A 17,232-nucleotide genomic window follows, 5' to 3' on the forward strand; every position below is an offset into this window, starting at 1 on the left:
TTGTTAAATTAGCTAGACATTATTTGTCTTCAAAATCAATAGAAGGTCATTTAAGTATAGCTTCTACCAACTAATGGTTACCACCACCCTCATCATGATACCACCTCCAAACCAAACGCAAAACCACCAACTCCACCCAACAGCTCAAATCACGAACATTGAGAAGAAGGTCTTGAAGGTTGTTGAAATAGTGTGGATTGCCATAATACGACCACCACCATTTTCATTGCCCAAAAAGAAGTCGAAGTTTTACGAACTAAAAATTAGCGAATGAGGAAATTACATGAGCGGAAACAAACTCCTTGAAACCCCATTTGAATTCTCAACCATCTTATTTGTTAAGAGATTGCCCTCTTGATGTAATTTTCATTTGGATCCATTTTCGATTGAGTCCAAAACATGTTTGATCATTGGATTCCATATTATATAACCCATGTTTCAAATTTAATTTTGAGTCACCTAATATTAATATCATCCATGATATACCCAGTTGCCAGTTGATGGATTTTGCGTATAATTTACCTTTGAAAAATTAATTGGCGCTTAATGGATGTGAAATTTTTAATAGGTTTAGTACTTATTTGAAATGTTTAAAAAAGATTAAGACCAATTTAAAATGACACTAAAAAGTTAAAGAGTTTTTTGATACTTAATCCTTATTTATAAATGCAAAAATATTAAAAAACCATAATTAAATATTTAAATTTTAGAATCCCAATAAAATTGCCTTTAGTAATGTATTAAAAAATAATCAAAAATCAAATCTCAGTTGTCGATAACAAAAATATTTTATTGAAACAATAAGAAATATTATAGATACTATAATAGTAAAGCGGGCGAGGCAACGGTAACACTTCGTTGTGGCATTTGTAGAACATTGTGTGCATTGTTTTGTCATCGTTGGTTCGAACCGGTGAAGTAGAGGGCAAGGGAATGACTCGAGCCTCGGCCGCTCTGATTCGACCTTGTGCTCACCAGCATAGGTGAAACGCCGAATTCCATATGTTTTTCATATGTGAGACACATTCAATCGACGTTTTGGCATATAAATGAATTTAGCTTTTTATTCCTGTTCACTTAGCCCCTGGCTTACACATTCAATCCACATTCACTTAGCCCCTGGTTTAATGTATGACATGGCAAGTGAGGGACTCTATTTTTTTTTAATCCGGATCCTCTTTGTGAGGATTATAGGAATTCGTAAATCGTGTTCATTCATCGTACATCCTACAATCAGAAATTATTTTAAATATTTTATTTAAAATTAAACACGAATAGTACCTGACAAAAACTGAACACACGTTATACGATGAATGAACATAATTCACGAATTCTCAATATCCTCGCCAAAAGGATTCGGAGAGGATCCTATTGGCCTTCTTTTCCTTATTTGTATGTCACATGGGCGCCACGCGGGCATAAAAGTGAAAAAGAAAAATAGTTCGTTTATGTACTTGGGTTAATCATTCTACAATATACCTCTTTCACCATAACCAAATTGCTTTCAAAATTCACATCAAATTTGTCACATTTGCTTATACTAGTTTTGGGCACAGAGAGAGAGGGAGAGAGAGAGAGAGAGAGAGAGAGAGAGAGAGAGAGAGAGAGAGACCAAGGCACCTCACTTCTGGTTTTGAATCAATTTACAAATTCAACAATATGCCATAAGATTTGTGCACCTGCCGGCTGGAGAGGATCGCTCAGTCGGCGTTTTCTTCCTTAACTGCAACTTTTTTTCCCCTTGCCCTTTGTGCTGTTCTTCGTTTGGCCTTAATTTGGCTTACACATTCTGCTAATACGACATGGAAAGTTGGAGCAAACTTACTTGATAAGGTATTATTAAGGCCTGCTTTCTTCAAGGCCTTCCTGATATTCTTCTGATTCATTTGGAAGTGAGAAGTACAAAGAGAAGGGACAGTAGATCTTAGTATTGGCTTCCCGCAGGTTATTGCCTGAGCACTAGATATCAGCCAATCAAATTAACAAATCTGTCAGTTAAATGTTCAAACATTTCCATACCAATTAACGATATTCTCAGTTGAAAAATCAATCCCTGCTATGAACATACAAAAAATAAAACGACAAAAAGAAAAGAACAAAGTTGGCCAACAAACGGTTGGTGTATCATAAGCATACTAGTCTGAAACGAACTATCGTGGGACAGCTACGAAGGAGATTCCTTGTTTCCTAAAACGAAAATATCCCAGTACCAGGAACGAACATGCACCCTTATACGGGGCACCAAAACTTAGATGATCTTGATTAGAATAAGTTCACATCAAAGATGCACAATCAATTGGGATTACTTTAATCTACTCCTGTCCTTTATTGGGTTTGGATCAGAATGAAATCCCAGGCTAAATGGAGGAGACGAGAGTTATAGCAGCAAGAAGTAGCACCTACTAGTTCTTATATGTAATTAAACATCTGTCCACCTACTTGAAACATTATATGATAATGCTACAATTCCAGTGCACGAGAAATTTGACACATTCAAAATCACAACTAATGGTCCCAACTCTGCTAATGCAGAAGTGATGCAAAAGGTTAAAACAAAATGTTTCCCCTCGGTGCCCTTTTTTTTTTTTTCTTCTAGACCATGAGAGGAAAACCTAGAACAAAAGCTCAACAAGCACTAAGAAATAATCAGCACAAAGCTCCCACCAAATCAAAATGAATTACTGTAAAGGAGATTTGAATTTTAGCTTTGCTTTACTTCTTCTCCCTATGCTCCCTACTTTATCTGTGTTTCTCACCTTGTCTTACATCGGCCAATTTAAAAACAGTTGTGCCCTAGCAACTATTGGTATTAAATCCCATTTTGAAACCGCTACTATGTAATTGTTGCAATTCTATCAGCAGTCCTTTGTGAACAAGCCATTCTCCCTGTCATAAGTTATTGTTCTTGACCAGCAGCTAATCAACCATTGCAAAAGCAGCCCACGTTCCTCCATCGAACGGTCCCACATGCACTTTACATGCAGGGCAGGAAGGCACAATAGTTACCTACCTGTTGTTTTCTAAAGGAAAAGCAACACAGACCATCATGTAACATGCCTATACAGGATATATTGGGCTTTGTTAGAAACATGAAGAACCAACAACAACGAATCCTGGACTAAGTTGTTTTCTTAGTTATATTGATCACATTATGTATCCTATCCTATTACAGTGAAAGGGTTGCATAAAGTATTTCCACTTTGTGTACTTGAGGAGAAGACCCCCAAGCTCCTCATGCAAGTGCCATTCAAATTAGTTCAATATGAGCCATATAAGTGTTGTTTCTGCTAAAACTTTGTTACAAAGACGTATTTATGATACTAAAATTTGGTGTCCTTTGCCATTACAATTTTGTCCTTTTTCCTTCCGCTCCTCCTTTCAAAACTAAGCAATCCCATTCCTTAGTGCATTCAGCTACTTGGGTTTCTCCTCCGCCTCCTCGTTCCCCAATTGCTTAACCTCCTTATTTCATTCCCTAACTATAATTCCCTCATGAATTAAAAGCCTTGCCCTCCTTGTTTACTAATTTCTTCCCATGAGTCTGTAAAACATTTGAGAATCCTGCTTATACTCTCTATTCCAAGGAAACAAGTTCCTCTTACTGTAGGATATCCTAAATAATCACCGAGGACCCACAAGAAAGTTTTCACCGGTTTTGTCTCGAAACTTGCTATGAATAAAATATGATTCCCTGAGGTCTTAATCAACAACAACAACAACAACAAAGCCTTTTCCCACTAAGTGGGGTCGGCTATATGAATCCTAGAACGCCATTGCGCTCGGTTTTGTGTCATATCCTCCGTTAGATCCAAGTACTCTAAGTCTTTTCTTAGAGTCTCTTCCAAAGTTTTCCTAGGTCTTCCTCTACCCCTTCGGCCCTGAACCTCTGTCCCGTAGTCACATCTTCGAACCGGAGCGTCAGTCGGCCTTCTTTGCACATGTCCAAATCACCAGAGCCGATTTTCTCTCATCTTTCCTACAATTTCGGCTACTCCTACTGTACCTCGGATATCCTCATTCCCAATCTTATCCTTTCTCGTGTGCCCACACATCCCACGAAGCATCCTCATCTCCGCTACACCCATTTTGTGTACGTGTTGATGCTTCACCACCCAACATTCTCTGCCATACAACATCGCTGGCCTTATTGCCGTCCTATAAAATTTTCCCTTGAGCTTCAGTGGCCTACGACGGTCACACAACACGCCGGATGCACTCTTTCCATCCAGCTCGTATTCTATGGTTGAGATCTCCATCTAATTCTCCGTTCTCTTGCAAGATAGATCATAGGTAACGAAAACGGTCGCTTTTTGTGATCTTCGCTAGATTGCTCCGGTCATTAGTGTGGATAAGTATATAAATGGATAGAGATAGGAAAGCAAACACAAGATGTACGTGGTTCACCCAGATTGGCTACGTCCACGGAATAGAAGAGTTCTCATTAATTGTGAAGGGTTTACACAAGTACATAGGTTCAAGCTCTCCTTTAGTGAGTACGAGTGAATGATTTAGTACAAATGACATTAGGAAATATTGTGGGAGAATGATCTCGTAATCACGAAACTTCTAAGTATCAGAGTGTGGTGTCGTCTTGACTTGCCTTATCTGTCTCATAGGTAGATGTGGCATCTTCTCTGGAAGTACTCTTCCTCCATCCAGGGGTGGTATCTTTAACTGGTGGAGATGCACAAGGTAATGTATCAATTTCACTTGAAGCTTACTTGTAGTTTCAGGCTTGGTCAAGCGCGATACAAACCATGTAGTAGGAGTCCCCCAAGTCGCCGAGCTAGGGGGTCTGCTGAAAGAGGTGACAGACAAGGTAAGCAATCAGAGCTCCGACTGATTGTTCACCTTCTCCCCATCTTGCAGCAGCATGAAGGATAAAGAGAAGAAAAATGAGAAGAGATGATATGAGATACTTTTGCTTTTGAAGAAGTAACTTTCCACAGGCTTATTCTTGAACTGAGCTGGAGGGTTTTCTGGTTTCCTCCAGAGTATAAGGCCGACTGAAGAATTTGAGGGTCAAAACAAGTCCATCAAATCTAGAGTACGTTCCACCCTGCTGATATGGGATACTTTTGCTTTTGACAGAGTAATGGATGTATCGGCACGTGTGCTGTTACGCTTGTCTCCACATGCTTCCTTGTATCCTTCGCACTTGCCCTATCTGTTCCTCAAGCAGATGCGGAATCTTCCCTGGAAACATAAGATGTTGAAGATGAGTACTCGAGAGCAATGCCAGGTAAGTAATCAGGTAAGGGGTTCCAGGCAGTCAGTTCCTGGCTGGAAGCTTGATTCCAAGTGCTGACTGATTGCTCTCTTTCTCCTTGTCTTGCAGGTAAAAACAAGGTCAAAAGAAAAAACAGGGAAAAAGCATGATATGGGATACTCTTGCTTTTAACCCTGATGATATGAGATATTCTTGCTCTAGTATAGCTTGTTTGCAGAGGTATTATCGGGGGGAAAGAAAGCTGAATATTTCGAAAGGCTTTGTTGGGAGTGCCCTCTCAGATATGATGAAGGGTTGAGCATTTTTGCAGGTCTGCCTGTCCGTTGGGGATGGAGGTCGACATATATAGGAGTCTCCCTAACAACAAGTAGTAATGCTATTCCTTTACCCTGCTTGGTCATAGCACGGTAGTGGGAGCTGCCAGTTTCACATGTTTTAACTCTGTCAGAGCACTTTGAAAAAGTGGTCTGTGGTATCTGGCTCTCGAGATTCGGAGAACGATGCCTCTTCGATTTTTGAGAAAGCAATCATGTTGGGGGCCTGACTCTCGAGATTCGGAGAGCAGTGTCTCTTCGATTTTTGAGGAAGTAATCATGTTGGGAGTCTGGCTCTCGAGATTCGGAGGGCGGTGCCTCTTCGATTTTGGAGCAAGCAATCTTGTTGGGAGTGTTGTCTCGAATGTGAGTAAAGGTTGGACATGTTTGCTAGTCTACCTTGCCACGAAGCACAAAGGTTGACACATAGGGACTTTCCAATTATCCAGCAATGGTACTGTTCCTTTACCCTCTCTTCGATTTTGAGAAAGTAGTCATGTTGGGAGTCTGGCTCTCGAGATTCGGAGGACGGTGCCTCTTCGATTTTGGAGCAAGCAATCTTGTTGGGACTGTTTTCTCGAATGTGAGTAAAGGTTGGGCATGTTTGCTAGTCTACCTTGCCACGAAGCACAGAGGTTGACACACAGGGACTTTCCAATTATCCAGCAGTGGTACTGTTCCTTTACCATTGTGGGTAATAATATGGTAGCTAGACCTTCAAAATTTATGTGTCTAAACTTTGTTAGTGCTGTTTCTTTGCTATTCTTTTACATTTCTTGGTCAGAGCGATGTAGTGGGAGCTGCAAGCTTCACGTGCTCAACTTTGGCAGAGAACTTTGGCAAAGTGATCTGTGGTACCCATGAGTTATTGTTGCGTGTGGGAAGTGGGTGATTGAACAGTAAGATTCATGTGCTTTCTACTTCACCAGAAGTCTTCGACAGAATGCCCATAATTTCTGCAAAGCTGAGTGTGCGTGTGACAGGTGCTGACAAGGCTAGAAAAGTAGGTGCCTCTTTGATTTCTGAGATCGGCCCTCGTGGTCTCTGAGCAGCCCAGCTTTTGAGAAAGCGAGCGCCTCTTCGATTGATTCGGAGAACGGTGCCTCACCGATTTTTGAGAAAGCAATCATGCTGGGGGTCTGGCTCTCGAGATTCGGGGAGCAGTGTCTCTTCGATTTTTGAGAAAGTAATCATGTTGGGAGAGTGGCTCTCGAGATTCGGAGGGCGGTGCCTCTTCGATTTTGGAGCAAGCAATCTTGTTGGGGGTGTTTTCTCGAATGTGAGTAAAGGTTGGGCATGTTTGCTAGTCTACCTTGCCACGAAGCACAGAGGTTGACACACAGGGACTTTCCAATTATCCAGCAATGGTACTGTTCCTTTACCCTCTCTTCGATTTTTAAGAAAGTAGTCATGTTGGGAGTCTGGCTCTTTAGATTCGGAGGACGGTGCCTCTTCGATTTTGGAGCAAGCAATCTTATTGGGAGTGTTTTCTCGAATGTGAGTAAAGGTTGGGCATGTTTGCTAGTCTACCTTGCCACGAAGCACAGAGGTTGACATACATGGACTTTCCAATTATCCAGCAGTGGTACTGTTCCTTTACCCTTGTGGGTAATAATATGGTAGCTAGACCTTCAAAATTTATGGGTCTAAACTTTGTTAGTGCTGTTTCTTTGCTATTCTTTTACCCTTCTTGGTCAGAGCGATGTAGTGGGAGCTGCAAGCTTCACGTGCTCAACTTTGGCAGAGAACTTTGGCAAAGTTATCTGTGGTACCCATGAGCTATTGTTGCGTGTGGGAAGTGGGTGATTGAACAGTAAGATTCATGTGTTTTCTACTTCCCCAGAAGTCTTTGACAGAATGCCCATAATTTCCGCAAAGCTGAGTGTGCGTGTGACAGGTGCTGACAAGGCTGGAAAAGTAGGTGCCTCTTCGATTTCTGAGATCGGCCCTCGTGGTCTCTAGGGAGCCCAGCTTTTGAGAAAGCGAGCGCCTCTTCGATTTCTGAGATCGGCCTTCGTGGTCTTTGAGCAGCCCAACTTTTGAGAAAGCAAACGGCTCTTCGATTTCTGAGATCAACCCTCGTGATCTCTAAGCAGCCCAGCTTTTGAGAAAGCAAACGCCTCTTCGATTTCTGAGCAGGCGCCTCTTTGATTTCTGAAGCTCCGTCGAGTGCAGATTTTTATAGGGGCTGGCATTAAGTTCCAAAGCACACTTGAATCTCCACCAGTAGAAGCTTCATTCTTGCACTTCTAAGATCTTGATTTGTCCGACCTCTTCTCTCTTCAACACCTTTGAAAATGTCTGGCCCCTCCGACCGTCGTTTTGACTTGAACCTTGTTGAAGAGGCAGCCCCGCCTTCTCCAGACAACATATGGCGCCCATCCTTCGTCTCCCCAACTGGTCCTCTTACCGTTGGGGATTCCGTGATGAAGAATGATATGACCGCTGCGGTGGTGGCCAGGAACCTTCTCACTCCCAAAGATAACAGACTACTTTCCAAACGGTCTGATGAGTTAGCTGTTAAGGATTCGCTGGCTCTCAGTGTTCAGTGTGCAGGTTCTGTGTCTAATATGGCACAACGCCTATTTGCTCGAACCCGCCAAGTTGAATCATTGGCGGCTGAAGTGATGAGTCTCAAACAGGAGATTAGAGGGCTCAAGCATGAGAATAAACAGTTGCACCGGCTCGCACATGACTATGCTACAAACATGAAAAGGAAGCTTGACCAGATGAAGGAAACTGATGGTCAGGTTTTACTTGATCATCAGAGATTTGTGGGTTTGTTCCAAAGGCATTTATTGCCTTCGTCTTCTGGGGCTGTACCGCGTAATGAAGCTCCAAATGATCAACCTCTGATGCCTCCTCCTTCTAGGGTTCTGTCCAGTACTGAGGCTCCAAATGATCCCCCTCCGGTGCCTTCTCTTTCTGGGGCTCTACCGACTGCTGAGACTTCTCCTAAGCAACCTTTGTGAAGGCTCCCTCTTGTGTGTTTATTTTGACTCATGTATATGTACATATTTGTAGCTTATCGGGGATATCAATAAATAAGCTTTCCTTCATTTCAACGTATTGTGTTAAATACACCAAAGCCTTCTTCGCTAAGTTCTTTGAATTTTCTTTTGTTGAAGCTTGTATGTTGAAGCTTTCTGAGTGGAGCATGTAGGTTGGGGTAGTGTTCCCTTAATTTCCCGAGTGAGGAAAACTTCTTGGTTGGAGACTTGGAAAATCCAAGTCACTGAGTGGGATCGGCTATATGAATCTTAGAACGCCATTGTGCTCGATCCTGTGTCATGTCCTTCGTTAGATCCAAGTACTCTAAGTCTTTTCTTAGAGTCTCTTCCAAAGTTTTCCTAGGTCTTCCTCTACCCCTTCGGCCCTGAACCTCTGTCCCATAGTCGCATCTTCTAATCGGAGCGTCAGTAGGCCTTCTTTGCACATGTCCAAACCACCGTAACCGATTTTCTCTCATCTTTCCTTCAATTTCGGCTACTCCTACTTTACCCCGGATATCCTCATTCCTAATCTTATCCTTTCTCGTGTGCCCACACATCCAACGAAGCATCCTCATCTCCGCTACACCCATTTTGTGTACGTGTTGATGTTTCACCGCCCAACATTCTGTGCCATACAGCATTGCCGGCCTTATTGCCGTCCTATAAAATTTTCCCTTGAGCTTCAGTGGCATACGGCGGTCACACAACACGCCGGATGCACTCTTCCACTTCATCCATCCAGCTTGTATTCTATGGTTGAGATCTCCATCTAATTCTCCGTTCTTTTGCAAGATAGATCCTAGGTAACGAAAACGGTCGCTCTTTGGTATTTCTTGATCTCCGATCCTCACCCCTAACTCGTTTTGGCCTCCATTTGCACTGAACTTGCACTCCATATATTCTGTCTTTGATCGGCTGAGGCGAAGACCTTTAGATTCCAACACTTCTCTCCAAAGGTTAAGCTTTGCATTTACCCCTTCCTGAGTTTCATCTATCAACACTATATCGTCTGCGAAAAGCATACACCAAGGAATATCATCTTGAATATGTCCTGTTAACTCATCCATTACCAACGCAAAAAGGTAAGGACTTAAGGATGAGCCTTGATGTAATCCTACAGTTATGGGAAAGCTTTCGGTTTGTCCTTCATGAGTTCTTACGGCGGTCTTTGCTCCTTCATACATATCCTTTATAGCTTGGATATATGCTACTCGTACTCCTTTCTTCTCTAAAATCCTCCAAAGAATGTCTCTTGGGACCCTATCATACGCTTTTTCCAAATCTATAAAGACCATGTGTAAATCCTTTTTCCCATCTCTATATCTTTCCATCAATCTTCGTAAGAGATAGATTGCCTCCATGGTTGAGCGCCCTGGCATGAACCCGAATTGGTTGTCCGAAACCCGTGTCTCTTGCCTCAATCTATGCTCAATGACTCTCTCCCAGAGCTTCATTGTATGACTCATTAGCTTAATACCCCTATAGTTCATGCAATTTTGTACGTCGCCCTTATTCTTGTAGATAGGCACCAAAGTGCTCGTTCGCCACTCATTTGGCATCTTCTTCGTTTTCAAAATCCTATTGAAAAGGTCAGTGAGCCATGTTATACCTGTCTCTCCCAAAACTTTCCACACTTCGATTGGTATATCGTCTGGGCCTATTGCTTTTCTATGCTTCATCTTCTTCAAAGCTACAACCACTTCTTCCTTCCGGATTCGACGATAAAAGGAGTAGTTTCTACACTCTTCTGAGTTACTCAACTCCCCTAAAGAAGCACTCCTTTCATGTCCTTCATTGAAAAGATTATGAAAATAACCTCTCCATCTGTCTTTAACCGCGTTCTCTGTAGCAAGAACCTTTCCATCCTCATCCTTGATGCACCTCACTTGGTTTAGGTCCCTTGTCTTCTTTTCCCTTGCTCTAGCTAGTTTATAGATATCCAACTCTCCTTCTTTGGTATCTAGTCGTTTATACATATCGTCGTAAGCCGCTAACTTAGCTTCTCTGACAGCTTTCTTCGCCTCTTGCTTCGCTTTTCTATACCTTTCACCATTTTCATCGGTCCTCTCCTTGTATAAGGCTTTACAACATTCCTTCTTAGCCTTCACCTTTGTTTGTACCTCCTCATTCCACCACCAAGATTCCTTTTGGTGTGGGGCAAAGCCCTTGGACTCTCCTAATACCTCTTTTGCTACTTTTCGGATACAACTAGCCATGGAATCCCACATTTGGCTAGCTTCCCCCTCTCTATCCCACACACATTGGGTGATTACCTTCTCTTTGAAAATGGCTTGTTTTTCTTCTTTTAGATTCCACCATCTAGTTCTTGGGCACTTCCAAGTCTTGTTCTTTTGTCTTACTCTTTTGATATGTACATCCATCACCAACAAGCGATGTTGATTAGCCACGCTCTCTCCTGGTATAACTTTGCAATCCTTACAAGTTATACGATCCCCTTTCCTCATTAGAAGAAAATCTATTTGTGTTTTTGACGACCCACTCTTGTAGGTGATCACATGTTCTTCTCTCTTCTTAAAGAAGGTGTTGGCTAAGAAGAGATCATATGCCATTGCAAAATCCAAGATAGCTTCCCCATCCTCGTTTCTCTCCCCAAAACCATGGCCACCATGAAAACCTCCATAGTTGCCTGTCTCCCTGCCCACGTGTCCATTTAAATCTCCTCCTATAAATAACTTCTCCGTCTGAGCAATTCCTTGCACCAAGTCTCCAAGATCTTCCCAAAATTTCTCCTTCGAACTCGTATCCAACCCTACTTGAGGTGCGTACGCACTAATCACATTGATAAGTTCTTGTCCTATTACAATCTTGATTGCCATGATTCTATCTCCTACCCTCTTGACATCTACAACATCTTGTACCAAGGTCTTGTCCACGATGATGCCAACACCGTTTCTCGTTCTATTTGTGCCCGAATACCAAAGTTTAAACCCTGAGTTTTCTAGATCCTTTGCCTTACTACCAACCCACTTAGTTTCTTGTAGGCACATAATATTTATCCTTCTCCTCACCATAACTTCCACTACTTCCATAGATTTTCCCGTTAAGGTTCCTATATTCCACGTTCCTAAACGCATTTTGCTCTCTTGAACTCTACCCTTCTGTCCTAGCTTCTTCACCCTCCCCCGTCTAATAGGATCAAAGTACTTCTTTTGTGTGTCCCGGGTAAAGTTGATAGGAGCATATGCTCCCAAACAACTTTGAGTGGAGTCGTTCGAAAAGAAGTTTCTATGGCCCCCTTGCTCATTTAACACTGCATCCGGGTGCCGATGGAGATACAGCGACCCTTGCTCACTTATCACTGTGCTCGGGCCACACAGCGCGCCACTTACGGGTGACGCCCTAGCTTTAGCGCAATTTTGTTCTGGATTCATTTTCATAAGGATTCGACGTGATCATGGAGTGCCGGCTGTCGACTACCTGACGCCCTCCCCCTCCTCCTTTATCCGGGCTTGGGACCGGCCATGTAAGACATAGGCGGAGTTCCCTGAGGTCTTAATCACAAATTGAAAATTAAAAGTTCTATAAAGACTATGGTTTTATCAAGTTTTTCCTGAAAATGCTCCATACCTCACATTTTTCTTTCCAGAGACAAGATAATAAGTTGTTAGGTCTATTGTTGAAGTGACTTTCGTCAACAACAAGAATTTTTCGCCCTAAGTTCCAACAGATATTCAGAAACAAAAGATACAAAAACATATAATCACAACCACTCAAGTAAAAACTGTACAATTCCAATGGCAGGCCAAAAAAGATAGATTTTCAATTTGATTTTCTCTATACAAACAAACTAATCCAGAAAACAAGAATGATTGTTATTAAAGCTGCACTTAATATCAGAAAAGGCAACACTCAAGTACAATATAAATCAAATCCACATCCTTCTTTCGTAAGTTCGTAACTATAACATTCTTCTGACGATATTATTTGTCAGGAAAACAGAAACAAATTAGAAGCTGAACACGGAAAACGGAAGAAAAAAAAAATCAAAATTAGTAGCATAACCAGTTCCTAAACAGAAATTTAAGACTATTCCACCAAATCCATCACAAACAAACACAGTAACACACTCATATAATTCGACGAAAGGCTACCCTCATAAAAACCCTAATTGAATTCAAAAATTGGTAGCGCAAATTAGAATCGAAATGTATCTAAACATTCTACTGCACAAATATCTGTCTTTTCAATCAACAGATGACCAACCCAGAAGCATTCTCACAAATTAACAAACACCCATCACAGAATTACACCAAAAACTCAAACTTTACACAAGACAGAGAAAATTACCTCTTAATAACATAACTACAGGGCTTATAGAGCTTCTGCTTCGAATCCGAAAGAATATGGAGGTGACAAAAGCTCGTCATTGCCATGGCCTTCGTCTTGCACTCTTTAAAAGCGCATTGCAGTTTCTTTTTCGAATCGAAGTCGGCCGCAGGACCGCCATTGTTGTTGTTATTGTTCTCATCAGTTCCTTCAGCAACCCCAGCGGCGTCTCTCTCGCTCCTGTACTCTTCTTTGTAAGGGCTGACGCCGTACTTCCACCAGTACTCCCTGTACCAAATCCTGAGATCCTCCATGAGGGCCCAGTAGTGGGCTTTATAGCATTTGATGAGTTGCTTGAGGAGGTAGGAACGGCGGCGGAGGAGCTGTTCGCGCGTGATGTGGGAGGCGCGTGAGAGGGCGATTTCTTCTTGGAAGGGTGGGATAGGAGGGATTGTAGAGGTAGAAGGGTTAGGGATTAGGGTTTCAGGGATAGGATTGAGGGTTATGGGGTTCTTGGGAGGTTTGTAGCAAGAGGGAGCATGAGTCTTGGAACCAGAGGCAGCCATGGGAGGAGGGATGTGGGGGAGAGGGGGGCAAGGGTTGTTTGGCTGTGCGTGTGTTTGAGAGAGTCGGAAACAACTTCTGGCCCTAAAAGGCATAAAAAAATGGTGGTTTAACGAACGGTTTATTTTACTATTTATTACATTTTTATTCATTTTTTATTAAAATTAAAGTTTTTTTTTTCATTTTTCGTTAGTTTTTCTTTAAAAAAAAAAAGATAAAGCAAAAAAGGAAACCAATGGTCCCATACTTGGAACAAATTTCAGCCTCATATTCTATACAGCATGTTTTAGTTTGATTTCGTACGCTAGTGATATACAAGATAGTGGCTAAAAGTCAAATTACCTCCCAAAATTTTCTCCCAAACCCAATCCAACCCAAGGGAAAAATTTGGGTTAAATGCTAAATGTTAAACCAATGCCAAATTCCCTCCAAATTTTAGCCCATATATCGAAATTTAAAATTTTCAATATTTATCGAAATTTAAATTTTTTTAGATTAAAATGTTTATAAAATTAATTTACGATAATCTATATATTTATTTTAAAAAATAAATAATTTAACAAAAAAAAAGCCTAAGTTCATTCTTTAATAATCTCGGGCTAAAATTTTAGGCTAGAACGGTTGGAACAAAAAAAATGTTTCTGGGCTAAAAGCTAAATTTTTCGGGCTAAATATTTGGCTTTTAGTCCAACCATTGGAGATGATCTAAGAAAACTAACAGGACGAAGTCATCAACGGATCATTTCAAAAAATATATATATATATATATATTTTTAAAAAAAAGAAAAAAAAAGAAAAGGAAGAGCTCACAGCCTCCAACCTCTTCTTTCCCCGTTTCTCCTTTTGAATTTCCTGCCCCTCTCTGCCTTTCTTTCCAAATCAACTCTATCCCTATGACAAATAAATGAAAAAAATTTACAACAGATACGGCAAGAGGCTTCAAGCTTCAATTCTTAACAATAATCTTCTAAGTTTGAAATCTCATAATTATTCATAGCGACCGTCTTTATATTTGGATCATGAGATTTTGGAAGTCGGAGGTGAGCCGCTAAAAAAGGTACCTTGAATTGTTAGGCATTTCAATCTGTTTTACATTTATAAAGTTTTTTAAACAATCATTAGTTTATCATTAAATCGTGCTCTAGATCATTAATGATCAACAATAAGCTAAAGATTTCAAGGGAGTAAAAAACAATAAAACCTTATTGACGAATGTAATAAATTTAATAGCGTCAATTGACTCTATTTTGTTGTTCTTAGAATCAACATCACAATCACGAAAATTAGAATCAACAATGTTTCAATAATAAATTATTGAAAAATAAAATATAAATTCACAATTTTGATTACCTCAAATTATAATCTTCAAGACCATGTGATAGTTAAATCACAATCTTTCAGGTGCTTGTGAATTTCACGATAGTGGTTAGAAGAGACTGAAATGTTTTTGTGAGTCTTCTCGATCTTTGAAATAATGGACCGTCGTGACGAAACCACCAATTTGTCCTTAAAAATAAATATTTAGGTTTTACTACTTTATAAGTTGAAGAGGAAGGCAAAATATGATATGTGTTTTTTCTATCCAACCCTTTTTTATGATTTTGTTGATCTTTGTTATTTGTTATTGGAGGGTCATTAATTCTATATGGAGTAAATTTGAAAAAGAGTAAAAAACAACTGACTAAAGTGCAACTCCGAGTATAAAACTGCACACAAGAAAAAAGAGGCTGACCATCTCCATTGCATTCACAACTCAATTATGGTGTGTCACATCCCGGCTCGAGTACCCACTACATCTCGGGTAGCACGATAGTATCCGTTTTGGGCTCCGACCACGTCTTCACGGTTTTGTTTCTGGGAACTCACACGAGAACTTCCCAGTGGATCATCCATCATGGGATTGCTTTCTCGCGAACTCACTTAACTTCGGAGTTCCGATGAAACCCGAAGCCAACGAGCTCCCAAAATGCCTTGTGCTATAAAAGGTGGACATGTACATATAAGATACATCCCCCTTCTCCGTTGGTCGATGTGAAATGCTACATGGTGTCACTTAGATTTTTGATATTTATATCTAGGACATAAATTTGAGGCCCCTGAGATTGAGGGCCCTAAGTTATTGCCTTACCAAGTTACCCTTGCAATTGGGCGTCCCAACCCAAAAATCGAGATTACCACACCAAAAAACATAGTGGGGATGACAGTGGTGTATTCACGATTCGACATTGGAGGATCCTAAAGGTCTAAGGGTGCGTTTGTTGCACCGGACTGTCTTAGACTGTACTAACTTCAGGGATTAAGCTGGACTAGCTTAGACTAGACTAAGCTGGACTAACTTAGTGAAACGTTTTGTGCAGTGTTGGACTAAAAAGCAGGATAATGAAAACAGTACTTTCATCAATTTGGTGTTTGCTCAGACTATGATTACATTATTGTTCTATTTTAATTTCTTTTTTATTAAAGATATTATTAAAATTAATAATATTGGATGAGAGTGAGACTCAATAAAAATACAAAAACGAAAATACATGATTAAAGAGTAGCATTATTCCAAACATCAATATAACAAAGTGTTCTCCCAACAATCGACAGGGTTCAGGATGCTTTTCTTAATTATTCACCTTTGGTTTAAAGATGTAGATTAAAGTTAAAGGTGTTGGTAAATACTTGTATTTGAGTAGAATGAAAATTGATGTCTAACAAGTTCAATTTTTTACTCAATTGTGAAATAATTACTTGGAATTGCTCTTGTATGTATAAGCCAATTTCAGTCCGTACCGTGAAAATTGCATTCAATCCCAAGACCACAATGATGCAAGGCACAATGACAAATGGATAGATGCGCATTGATCATTGCTACATTTGGATTCCTAGCACGTAAATTGGCTTGCTCCAACTAGTTTGAAGAAAACTAGTAACAATATGCAAAGGGAAGAGATCATGAACAATTTATGCATTCCATTTGTATATTAAACTAAGCAATTAAAATATCTTCCCTCACAACGGAGCAAGTCAGTTAGTCACTTCCATGTGCACTAGTGCTAATCCAATGAAAGGAAAAACAAATGAGAGAGGGAAAGGTCACCAATTTAATCAAACTGTTGGATGTTCCAACTAGAACAAATGAAAGATCCCAATACTACATTTACATTAACATAGTACATAGCAAAGCAAGGTAACTGCATAATTGTACATTCTACAATTTTTTACAATAACTCTGGAAAATAACTAACTGCCTCAATCATCCGAGCTATATTTACTCAATTCAAGAACTGCACCAGAAGCGCAGCAAAACAACTCTTTATCCTTCAAAGGAGACAACTTCCAACTCAATTCCATTTTAGATCAAGTATGCTAAATTGTGGTTGGGGCGAGATGCTCACGCTGTAGGCAACACTAGGAGTACACATGTACAAACGAGAACTTCCTGCGCAAAAAATAGGACGAGTGCACGTAGGACCCAAACTGTTGCACGAATAAGATATTTAGGGTGCGTTTGGTACGCAGACGGGACGGGACGGGACGGGACGGAACGAAGGTGTAATTTTTGAAAAATACATGGGGTATATTTGTCTTAAAATGGTAAAACATTGTGTTCCACAGACGTGGAACAAACCCGTTCCAGGGGGGAGGTGGAAAGCAAAAACACCCAAAATCTGTCCCGTGGAACAGCCTGTTCCACCCATTTTTGGCGCACCAAACGCGGGACGGAACGCATCGTCCCGTTCCGTCCCGTCCCGTCCCACGTACCAAACGCACCCTTATGTACCAAGATAGCAACGAGTTCAAGATGGCATATGTGACATGTCCCATATCCAAAGAATGCTTGGCATGCTATCATAAC

The 17,232-nt window shown here is 40.8% G+C and overlaps 1 protein-coding gene across 1 annotated transcript; it reads right to left on the minus strand.

Annotated features, from left to right (window-relative positions):
- Positions 1–1,425: 1,425 nt before the first annotated feature.
- On the minus strand, positions 1,426–13,485 carry LOC126618433 (uncharacterized). Its single transcript, XM_050286506.1, has 2 exons — positions 12,846–13,485; positions 1,426–1,959 (listed from the first exon to the last, which is right to left on the minus strand). Exons 1-2 carry the CDS (start codon positions 13,481–13,483, stop codon positions 1,701–1,703), a joined length of 897 nt encoding a protein of 298 aa, XP_050142463.1. The 5' UTR covers positions 13,484–13,485; the 3' UTR covers positions 1,426–1,700.
- Positions 13,486–17,232: the final 3,747 nt, after the last annotated feature.

Source organism: Malus sylvestris, chromosome 4, assembly GCF_916048215.2.
Source record: "Malus sylvestris chromosome 4, drMalSylv7.2, whole genome shotgun sequence".
Lineage (NCBI taxonomy): Eukaryota > Viridiplantae > Streptophyta > Magnoliopsida > Rosales > Rosaceae > Malus > Malus sylvestris.